The sequence below is a fragment of the Lycorma delicatula genome, chromosome 3, assembly GCF_047948215.1.
Source record: "Lycorma delicatula isolate Av1 chromosome 3, ASM4794821v1, whole genome shotgun sequence".
Lineage (NCBI taxonomy): Eukaryota > Metazoa > Arthropoda > Insecta > Hemiptera > Fulgoridae > Lycorma > Lycorma delicatula.
This window is the reverse complement of record NC_134457.1, coordinates 80,823,696-80,836,456: the sequence shown is the minus strand read 5'-3', so window position 1 is coordinate 80,836,456 and position 12,761 is coordinate 80,823,696. Positions and strand designations below refer to the sequence as shown.

General features: G+C 28.4%; 1 protein-coding gene across 4 annotated transcripts in view; it reads left to right on the top strand.

Moving 5' to 3' along the window:
• Positions 1-12,206, top strand: part of LOC142321733 (SLIT-ROBO Rho GTPase-activating protein 1-like) — a 478,347-nt gene extending 466,141 nt beyond the window's left edge. For all 4 annotated transcript variants that reach the window (XM_075360055.1, XM_075360056.1, XM_075360058.1 and 1 more), the window contains one exon: positions 1,628-12,206. In XM_075360055.1, the coding sequence (XP_075216170.1) occupies positions 1,628-2,395 (768 nt within the window). In that variant the 3' untranslated portion in view covers positions 2,396-12,206. The remainder of the gene's footprint in view (positions 1-1,627) is intronic.
• The last annotated feature ends 555 nt before the right edge of the window (positions 12,207-12,761 follow it).

Sequence of the window (12,761 nt, the reverse complement as noted above, 5' to 3'; positions counted from 1 at the left end):
TTATCTTAATATTTACATATAAACACTTTGTTTTCATAATAATGCAGTATATAATCTTAGCATGTTGGTTGGTGTTTCAAGGTTAAAAAAAGAAAAACAAATTTTTTTGACAATTATTGAGCGCTATGAATTTATGGTTAAAATTTAAAACAAATATCAAATAACAAAAAAAAAAGTATGTGATACCATGGCACACCAGAAAATATTTGTTAATCATATACCATGAGATTGCCAGCTTAACTCACTTAAAAAAAAAGATCTTATAATTACTTGCGTTTTCTTTTATTTTAGTTCATTATTTGGTGTATTTTATATGTACATATTATTTTTTATTTTTCCTTCATATTTTTATGAAAATTATAATTCTTATTATATATAAGATTACATTCAGTTTTTTTTCTCATTTTTTAATTCGTTTTCTTTATATTTATTTACTTTTGAATTTATTCCTTTTAGATTATGTTTTTACTATTTATGATTTTTATGAAATTATAATTGGAAATGAATCTGTTATACTGAGTAGAAACTGAAAACACCAATTTAACAATATTTTGGGCTTCTGCCACAAACCTCTTCTTCAGATAGGAATTTGTGCACCTTCTACAGATTTTACAAGTTCTCTACTTTCATAATTATTAATGATTGTAGCTATTAAAAACTTCTTGCAGACAAATTAAAAAACTGTATTGTTTCTTGAAAAGCAATTATGACTAATATTTTTTGAGACATACCAAGAAATGGTCTCATTATATAGAGATGCTGGTTATTACGAGGGATGATCAGAAAGTAAGTTACAGCCCCTCTATGAAACAAACACATATTTATGAGACTTTTTTTTTTTTATTGAACAAAAAACTACAAATTTTTATTTATTTTTTGACATAATCATCAAGTTTTTCTAAACACATCATATCTTGTGACAAATTTTTCAATTCCACTCTCATAAAAATTTTGCCCAATTTCCTTCAACCATATAAGGACTGCTTCCTTCAGTTCATCATTAGCGAAATGCTTCCCTCCCAGGTCTCGCTTGAGAGAAACAAACAGGTGGTAGTCACAGGGTGCTAGGTCAGGGCTGTAAGGCGGATGAGACCACACATCCCACTTGAATTTTTACAGTAACTTCTTTGTCACATGAGCTGAATGAGGAGTAGTGTTGTGAAGAAAAATGACCCCATCGCTTCAATCAAACTATTGAACACACTTCTCTGCTGGGTGAAACCTCTAGAGAATATGCCATATTGACAATGACACTACACACATACTGAATGTCATACAGAATTGCTGCTGGGGGAGCATGAAGACAACATGAGTGCTGCCACCACAAGACAATATATCCCTTTCAGTTCAAGAACACGGCAAGGGTGTAACTTATTATTTGATCCACCTCTCGTACTTTTTAACTGCCAAAACAAACGTATGAAATGTACAAGCTGGCTAAGAAGGTATACAATGAACAATTTTAAAGCTTGAGGAGCACTAATGTTCCACACTGCAGCCAACATGTTAAAGTGTAGTTATTAAAAATGTTTAATAAGGAACTGTAAATAATCTACTAACCTAAATATTAATGTTTCAGTTTATATAAAATTAATAAATAACTAATTCAATCTTATTTTTATTCCAGGCGACAAGCTGTAACAGTTTAGATTCAGGTAAGGAGTCTGCTAGTGAAGAACAGTTGTCAAAAGGTGAAGAAATCGATGAATTAATTAATACCTCGATCTCGAATGAATCCTTAGAAAAATCAGATAATAAGAAGAAAGAAGAAGTTATTGTTGAAGGCACTGCATCTAAGTTAAATAATGTGGAAAAACAGCGTAAAACACACTGGAAGAGTCAGAGTGTTGGTGAAGTTAGTAATAATGGAAATGAACAGATTAGTTTCAGTCAGAATAGGGAACTTTGGCAAAGAAGAGCTGCTTCACAAACTCATTTACAACAACAACCACCACCACCACCTCAAATTTCTAATCCCAATCACCATCACCATCCTCAACCTCAACAAAAAGAACAACAGCAGAAGGAATTGTTAGAAATGAGACAAAAACAAACACCTGATTTAGTTATGGATTTACCATTAGTGGGATCACAAGATAATGTTAGTACAAAAAGTGGATCAGATAGTCCAAGTGGACCTGAAAGCCCAGATATGACAACAGCTGCTGAAAGATTTGCTAAACAAAATCAGTGTACTTTAAAGAAAAATACTAAACAACTTCGCCAAACTTCTGTTCCAACACAAGACACAAAACCTGCTGACACTCCACCACCTCTTCAGCCTAAACCTCAACTTAAAGCAAAACCACAATTAATGCGTAAGCCGGTCTTACCTAACCCTCACCATCACGTCTCTCCACAGCTAATACGTAGAGACACATCAAATAGTGATTGATCGTCATAGATCATCTTCTGGTTTTCAGCCATATAGTCATTAATGATCAATGAAGTGACTCTCTTAGGCATCATCTACCATTTTATATAATTTATGAGGTTGATAACTTAAGACTGATGTAGTTTTGCCCCTTTTTACCTTTCCTCGCCTAAAAATTATTTTTTTTTAATATTTTATAGTTGTAATGTACTAAATTTGATACCAAACTTGCTTAGATATGCCTTTATTAACATTTAGACTCATGCTACTTAATGTAGTGTATATGCATTATAATTATTTATAACATTTTGCTAAAGCTTGTCATAGTGTTACAATTTAGTCTTCTTTAGCTGAAATTTAACATCTGTACTTACTCTTCATTATGAATAGAAAATATAAAATGATGTTTCACAGATAGGAGAAATTCAGTTTCTATATTTGGAGCAGGCGGTAGAAAACATATTTAGTTTCTTGGAAGCTAAAGTATATACAAGATTGCCACAAAGTGGAATTTCATGCAGTATAAATCAATTTTTTTTAAAGAGGGTAATTGTCTCCTCGCTGTTTTTGGCAGATCTGTCATAAGAAGGAAATCAAAATTGTAGGGTGTTACAAAAATAAAGCTTGTTTTGGAAGAGTTATATTTAATAAATTATTTGATTGAAAAAGTTGAGTTTTATATGAGGCATGTTTATAAAGTAAAAGTACTGTTTTGAAATTTAAAAAAAAACAAGTACACTATTCTTAACAATTTTATTTTTACGTGAAAGCCTGTTCTTTAATCTACTTTTCTACATGATTGCCACCAATATTAAGGCACCTGTCGTATTGTGCAACCAGCTTTTGAACACAGTCATCATAGAACCGTGTTGCTTGACTTAATAACCATGCAGCACGGTCAAAATTTTCAATAATTTAAGCGTTCAGTCACAATTTCATAGCCAACACTTCTTGAAACTTGAAGAAACTCTTCAGATAGCGAAGAAATCATAAAGCGTCTGTTCACTCTCATTTTTTAATCAATTTTCTGCACCAAATCTTCAGTAATGACAGAAGGTCATCCATTCCGTTCCTCATCGTGAACATTCTGGCAGCCATCTTTAAAAGCTCTAACCCATTTTTGTACCATTCATCGCTCATAATGTTTTCTCCATACACTTCACTGATCTGACGATGAATTTCAGCTGCTTTCATGTTTTTAACACTAAGAAAAGGAATCATACCATGTCTTTCACAGTTGGTAGGATTCTCGATCAGTGGAGGCATTTTAAATACTCACAAACAAATGTAAACACACTCCAATATTTCTGTAGTGGTGTCTGTGGTTTGCCAACAGATGCGGGTACATAGTGTGCATGTGTGGAATGCCAACCGCAATGTAGCAGCGGTGGAATTTCAAAACTGTACTTACTTTAAAACCATGCCTCATACCATATTAAAAGTTTTTCTTTTATGAAGAGTTTTTGTTACAATTTATTGGAAAAAATTATGGAAAATTACATATGAAAAGTACCCTGTTTTTTCTGTTATAATTTTAATGTTTAATTGAAGTTGTTTAAATTAAGAGATTTAAAAAAGTTGGTTTTAAGTGTAAGAACAGAATTTTATCCGTTAAGTATTTAAAAAAATGTTTTTCTAATTATGCCTATTTCAGTATGGTGATCATTTTAAAAATATTGCTGCTATTTTGGCTCTCAGAAATGGTAAGAAGTTCATTTGCATTGAACTATGTGTTAAAAGCTTGTTATTATGTGTATAGTTTTTAATTTCAGTTTACAGCAAAATAGGAAAAGGTTTGTTAAAAAAAATAACTTTTATTAATGTTGATGGAAATGTTGGTTATCACCATTATTATTCTCAAACAAAGAGAATAATACAGTGTTTCACAGTGCATGACAGCAAAACAGTTCAGAGACAAGCACAAGGTCTGTACAAATCAAAAGTACAGTGTTCAAAAAGTGACATAACCTTATGGGAAAATGAATAACTTACAATAGTTGCTGAAAGTGGCTTCCATTTTGCAATTCACATAATTAAATAAAATGTTGCGTGCTCTTAAACAAATGTTTGTTGAAGAATTGCCATGGCACATCATTCAAGTTCACTCTGCAATTCAGGAATGGCATGAGGATGAGTTTAGTAAACAGCATCCTTAAGGTTTTCTCACAAGAAAAAGTCAGGAGAGAATAAATCAGAAGGTCATGTTCTTTTTGAAATCACTTGTTCATGAAAACACTGATTCAAGAAAGTCACAATGTTGTTGGCTGTAACATTATCCTGCTGAAACAACTTGTACTGTAGCTAGATTCACCTACATGACATTGCACACCTAACACCTATTTTTTCCATGTATAGGAGACTCGTGCAGCTGATGTGGATTTTCCATATACCAAATTTGCAAATTCTGTGAATTCATGTATCCATCAAGGTGGAATTACACCCTTTCAGACCAAAACAAATCATCGAGTTCTTTCCCGTTTGGCTGTACAGATGACATGAACCACCAAAAGAAAGCTACATGTTTTCCAGTTTCTGCAGGTACCAACTCTAGAATAACACAAATTTTGTATGGATGCATCTTAAAACACTTTTGCAATGCTGTGTGGGCACTACCAACAGAAAGACCAGACTGGCTGGATAGGCATCACACAGACTTCTCGGGACTAACAGAATATGCAGCTTTTTCTGTGTTAGCACTTTCAGTTGATCACTTTTAGCTGCATCTGCCACATTTACTGTCTCTTGGAACTTTTCGCACAGCCGCTTGATTAAGAACTTGTTTGGTGCATTCACACCATACGTTTCTATGAAGGCATTCTGGGTATGGGAATAATTGGCACATCTAATGTATTGAGAGACAATGAATATTCTCTACTGCATTGTGTAACCCATTTTTCCTGACCAGTAACAAAAGAAGGAAATGTTCTTCCATAAGGTTGGATCACCCTTTTTGAACACTTTTTATTATGTTGTACGTTTATATGAAAAGATTACTTACTGTTTTCCTGCAGAAGATCAAAATTGCTAACAGTTTTATTCAAAGTTTTTCTTTTTTAACACTTTTTTCATACAGTTTTTAGCTGGTGTCATGGAACTATAAAAAAAGTTCCTACCATTACTGGGAACTGAAATAGGTATTTTTTAATATTTAAATGATAAAAAACTCTATTCTTAAATATACTTAAAAGTGTTCTTATACTCTCTTTTAACAAAGTTGGAGAGTATTGAATTTGTACTAGGATATTAAATTTTCTTGTAATAATAATATTATTGTAAAAAAAAAGGTACTTTTTATTTTTTGTAAGATTATGTGTTCTCAGATAAATAGTTGCATAATTGTTTGTGAACTACAGCAAATTTAGTAGAAAAGAAGGAATAATTTGATGTATACAACTTACTTTTTTCTAACAGATGGCTCATAAAATATAACTTAACAAAGATAAGCTTTTTAGCTTATTACTAATTGGAAGTTAGTTTCTGTTTCTTAGTGGTTGTGAATTAGATTTTTCATTTAATTGTTTACTATTTATATTTATTGATAATTTTTATTTGTACTGCTTAATTGATGTATTTTAGTCTTATAACAAATTATTAATATGCACAGCCTATCGCTGGTTAATTGTTTTACATTACTACTAATCAGATATTGAAGGACTCTAGATTCAAATCTCAAGGTAATTATTTTATTACTTTTAAATGCAGCTGAACACCTAAAATTACTGGCATACTTTGGTGATTGGATTGGCATTGTTCGAAACTAGAGTAAAATTACAAAATGACCAGTAACGTAAGTTCTATCTCTTAGGAATAAGAGGAAATTGCTTCTTTTATTTAAAATTGAGTATCTGGAAAATCCAAGACATCAAGAAGTAGCATGTTTAAATAAGTTCCTATTGATTACCAATCAGTTGCAGTTACCATTTGGTTTCCAACTGCAAAAGTAGGTGCTTAATTTTTGTATAAAGAAGTCTAAAATTGTGTAACTTGACCAGAAAGACTGATTTAGAAAAAAATTGTTTTTAGTAAATATAGTTTTTATCGTTCTTCTTCCTTTTTTTAAATAATATATTGATTCTTATCAGCTTTAAAAATTTAATAAAATGAAAAAGTTTCTATTTGTAATCACAATATTAATTGTTGAGAAAATGAAGATATTTTTGTTTAGTAAGGTTTAGCTACAGTATTGTTAAGTAATTTTGTGTGTTGTATGGAGCTTGGCATGTTTCAAGCTGTGTTTAATGGTAAATGTTGTACTTCTTGAACCCAACAAATAAGCAGATGCTTGGTTTAATTTTGTTTTTGGGCCATATATATATTTTTTCTATTTTTTGACTAAGTAAGAATTTCCATGATATAATTTGAATTTTGTCATTAATTATTAAAATATTAAATAAAAATCAATTTTTTTTTGTTAAAAAGCTTAAATTTTATCGGATTTCATGTGAGTAAAATATGTGTTTAGTATATTTTATAAATATTGTATTTTATATTCTTTAGAAGATAAATAATTGTTACAATTAAATGTATTAATTATTAATGAATGTATCTATACAGAGATTATTGCCAACATCAAGTCTTAGCAATTACAGTTTTTACATTATTGTAAAGATGTTCTACATGTACTGCTCACTGTGTTTGTATTTCACTACACACACATACACACACACACACACACACACACACACACACACACACACACACACACACACACACACACACACACACACAGACACACAGACACACACACACACACACACACACACATACATACATACATACATACATACATACACATACATACATACATACATACACACACACACACACATTAAACTGTATTATTTATCTGATTTTAATACAAACCGAAGTCAGATGTAACTGAAAATATAATAAATATTATATCATTTCTTATAAGTTTAGACCTACAACTTCATGTAAGTAACTTATATGTCAGCTGATAATATTTTTTTCAATAAATGTTCAACCTAATTTTTTTGTTTTCTATGACATTTTTAGATATACATCCAGCCTTTTCCACTGCAAAAGTTTAGGATACGAATCATACATATTCTTCACTCTTATAATTTCATCTGCTCTTCTGCATATTGCTAACAAACTAGATAAAACTTATCTAGTTTGTTAGCATTTGTTCAAGTCCTAGTAAAGTCAGTTATTTTTACATGGATTTGAATACTAGATTGTGGATACCGGTGTTCTTTGGTGATTGGGTTTCAATTAACCTCACATCTCAGGAATGGTTGAACTCAGACTACAAGACTGCACTTCATTTACACTCATAGATATCATCCTCATTCATCCTCTGAAATATTATCTGAGCGGTAATTACCAGAGGCTAAACAGGAAAAAGAAAGAAAATTTGTTAGCATTTGTTAAACTTTCTTCACAAATAATATGAATGAAGGAAACATTACATGCTTATAGATTACTACTTGGTGCAGTGGTTAAATGATACTTTTAATGTTCAGCCACGTGTAATTTAAAATTGTTACAAACTATTTAAATTTAAAGCATTTTACAAACCTTTAAGCAGAATATGTTATTTTACCATATATTTCTGGAGTAATTCTTCATTTTTACATTCATCTATTACTCATTGTTACATCTAACTGTTATCTTCTATCAAGTCAAACAGTGTATTGGATAGTGTTATGTAAAAAATTAAAACTTCCATAAGTTCTAGATTAATGGTAGTACTTGTTTCTGTATATTTTAATCATTTTGAGAGATTTGTTTCCACAAAAATCATTTTGGGTTTCTAAATTAATCTAAGGTAGATAAATTAAAATATGTATCCATTTACTTTTTGCATTATTAACTGAATTATGGGAGAGGATGTGATTTTTTTTTAATGAAAGATAGCAGGTCAGCTATAAGTAATATACATTCATAATGTAATAAATGCGAAAAGGGATGTTTTATAATATATATATATTTTTTTAACAAATATTCACCTCATAGTCTTAAAGTTTGTATGTAAGAATATGTTGAGATGTGAAAGTGTTGCAATTGTATGAAAAATAACAAGCTTGTCTGAGGTTTGAACCTTGAAATGGTTGAGATGTTAATTTCTGCCAGTGTGGATGGCAAGTTAATTTTTTAAATATAATTGCTTTTAGTTTGCCAACTCTTTTTAGATTAACATAATTCTTCTAATTAAATTTTTGAAGAACACTAGCCATTACTTGAATGGCTGATACTGAAGCAGCCATATTACAAAGTATCGACATTCACATCCCAAAATAACATTGATTACAAAGTTATTTGCAATGATAGAATTGAAACAATGTCCGATATTTGGTGTTTTATGTTTCATTCTTATGTTCACGGAATGTGTATCAGTAATATTGATATTATTGATTTCTAATAGAGTTACTTTCACTGAAATGACACTTAATGATTTATCATAAAATTTTGCACAGTTTTTTTCCTAAGAATGTCTAATAATCATATAAAAGCAAAATATTTATTTAATTTTAGTGAGTTGTTTGAATTCATTAATGAAATTGAGAGAGAAGGTAAATACAAGTATTAGAATTTTTTATGTCATGTCCATTTCAGATACCTGAGTGAATAAAAAAACTCTTGAAGAAATGTTTGTTTTAATTTTTGAAAAAATAGATAGGTTTTACTTTTTTAAATATTGAAATTAAATTTTTATTAGATTTGATTTTACTAATACACTTATAGGATTAGTAAATAAACCAGTAGAAAATAAATAATCAACTGATGGGTTTGGTTGCTTCAGCTCATGCAAAAATGTTTTACATTTGTTACTTAACTATAATTTTCAGTACCTAGTTAATGTCAGTCTTTAAAGCTTCTGTAAGTTTTTTGATAAATTAATGAAAATTATTGTAGTTAAAAAGTAAGGAAGGGAATCTAACACATATATATGTACATGTACATATAATTCTACAGCAATCTTTCAATATTTGCAGGGATTAACTTCTCTGAAAATGCAGGCAGCTTGAAAGCTGTGAATAGTGAGAAACACAAAAATAGGTTTTAGAACCATAAAAGAAAAATGTACTTATTTACATAAAATGGTATCTTAGTTACATCAAAATTAGTTTGGTACATACAGTTGTTTCTTGTTGCCCTATTTTGTTTTCCACACAATTATTGTCACTGGTAAAATATCACGTGCATACACAAACATTTTCATACATAACAAAAAACTTGAAACTATTATAAATCTGATTTATATTAGTTCTTAGTCAATTTAAAAATAAAAATAAAATATTAGTCATTTTCTGATGCTTAAAAATAATTTATAATTTTTTACTTGAAAATTTTTTTAATGTTTCATAGTGCTATTAGAATTTTAATCTCCCATTTAAAGTTAATGTTTCTTTTTATTTAATGACTTAAAATTTCATTTTATGATTAAAATGTGACTTTTGGTATAACCAAACCAAAATTCAATCTTCTTTTAAATTTAGTCTTCTTGCTCTATAAGTTAAAATCATCTAACTGCTGCATTAGTAATTCCTCCTAAACGTCTTTCTTTGTGAGTTTGTCTGTTTATAATTGAAAAATTTGTGTAATAAGAGAACTTGAGCTTTTGATTTCTTTTCATTAATCTTAGGATATCAATTCCCATTATTGTTGTTTAACTGTTAGTTCCATTACTTTTTAACAAAATGAACAGCATCCGTCCACTGTTTTTTCTATCAAAATTTGTAATGGATGATTTTAATTTTTTAACTGAATCACCTTTATTAATTATGGAATATGCTATGTTGTAATTTCTTAATATTGAATATTGTTACTTTGATCACATTCTGTGGCATTCAAAAAACCTATGAAAATCTTAACAAATAACATTTTCTGAAAGTAACTATAATGCCTTGATCTACTCTTAATTTCTTGTAGAAAGATAACATCTAAATCTGGTTTAGAAGATAATTTCTTTTTAATTTTTTATTTGTTTTACAGAGCAATGAATAAAAAAGCAGCGAATAGTGAGAGATGTCTATAGACTCTTAAATGTAATTCCCCTTTTATTTGCAATCGGATAAAAAGAGTAATTTATCCGTCTCTTCTGGTCATTAATTTTGTGCTATGTTATTCAGATTTGTTTATTTTATTTATTTTTCTTGAAAAAATGTTACCAAAAATTTACATTTTAAATTATAACAACAATTGATGCAATTAATGTATATATTAAAAATAACGTATTTATTGTTCTTTCATCTGTGTCATTTATTTTATCTGCTTGTATAAATTTCTAGTTAGTGTAATAAACTGTATTTTCTTATTATCAAATTTTTATTTTATTATGGTGTATTTCATTATTTTTTTAAGATTTATTCATATTAATTAAACATATATAATATATAATAATTAACTAGTCTGTAACTTGTTATATTGTTGAAGTACTGATATGTATGTTTTATTGATTTATTGTAATGAGCTAATTTAAATTAAGATCTGCAAAGACAAAGGGAAATATGAATGCAATAAAACCAATTAACAAATGCAACAGTAATGATACATACCATCGGGCAAGTCAACTTGTAGTGATTAGTGTGATTTCACAATCAGGTAGGTAAATAATGCATTTACATTTTTCAAGCAGTTTTTGTTTGCCAGCAGAAAATTGGCATTTTAATTATTTGAGATCATTTGTTAACTTATTTTCACTCTGATATTTATTTGTTGATGTGGAACATGAAAACAGGTATACTAATTAAAATTGTAAAAGAATGTGATATTTTATTTAAGATTATGAGTTAAGATATGGGAATGACAATTTATGAATTTCCATATTTTTTTTAATATCCTTGATCAATGGAAACAACAAAATATTAGTTATATATAGTATGGTGTCCATTATTAGAACATAAATATAATACATGCTTGTTCTTCAACTGATTGCTCTTATATCATTCAAGCAGAATGTACACTTTTAAATCTGCCAATGGAAAATGTTGCATTCCTTTTGGTAGATGTAAAACTTAATTAAATTCTATATTTGATATATTTTTAAAAAAATTGTTTGATTGGTATAATCTCTAAGGGAATAAAAAATACATAAAAATGGTACAATAAAAAACTCATGTTTTTACATATAATAATTAAATAGTAATAATAATAACAATAATTATTAATATACAGTTGAATATAATATTATTTAATAAGGTGTGATTGATGTCATAAATATATAATTAAACCAATATAAGTAAATTTAGTATTAATAGTGATCGAATGAGTGCATGAAAATTAGGATAAGAGCATGTATATTTAGATAATTAATAATTAAAACTAATAACCGCAGTATTTATTATGCTTATAAATATTGTAAAATTATTGTTAATATTTTTTAAAAATACAAAATTATATACAAAGTCAATGAAAGACTGATTATTTTGTCTAATAATTTTTTTATTAGAATGAGCAAGTCAATGATAATATTTTGTATTTATTATATTATAAATTTTACTATTATAACTATACTGTATGTATATGCATATATAAGTGTATTGAAAAATTAGTGTAATACAGTAACTATAATATTATGTCATTTAAATACTTGTGTTGTTTATATTTGTGTATTAAAAAAACAACGAAAACTGAAAAAATAACTGGCAAAAATTTGTTTATAGATACATTTATAAAAGTATATTTATGTTCCTCATTTAAAAATATGTAGATGTTTTATTTTTATTTTTAATTTATGTATGTGCGCATGTAGATTTTTTATACAATTTAATAATACCATAAAGTAATATTGTTTTAAGAATTTAATAATATGTAATACTTATGATTTATTAATTTATAATCAATTAATTAAACAAATATAATTCAATTGTGTATGAATTTATTAAAATTATTATATTTTTTACCTCTTTAATTTTAATGAATACATTCTTTAAAAAATGTTAGGTAATAATCTGCAATCTTTTAAAGATAAAAGTACAGCCACAGCATTAATAATGTGGAAGTATAGCTGAATGTTAAAGATAACTCTCATCAAATACTGCTTGTAAAATTTTAATATTTTTACTAAATAAAATAAAATTAATAGGGCTTGCCTAACTACTGTGACTACATTCACTTATTTAGGACATATGTCACATTCTTTTCAATAAGTTCCTCCCACTCTTGAAGGTGCTGCCAAATAATTTCATTTTTGTCTTCAATATAACATTCATATAAAAAAAAAACCCTCATCATCAGTGACTGAGAAGTTGAAATTCTCATCTAACTAGTAAGCAAAAATATCCTCTGTCTGTAACTTTGACCCTTTCAATTTCATGCCAGCCACACCTGCAAAGAAAGTAAAAAGTATTTGTGGAACAAAACTGAAACTTTCTTTTTCCTGTTTAGTCTCCGGTAATTACCTTTCAGATAATACTTCAGA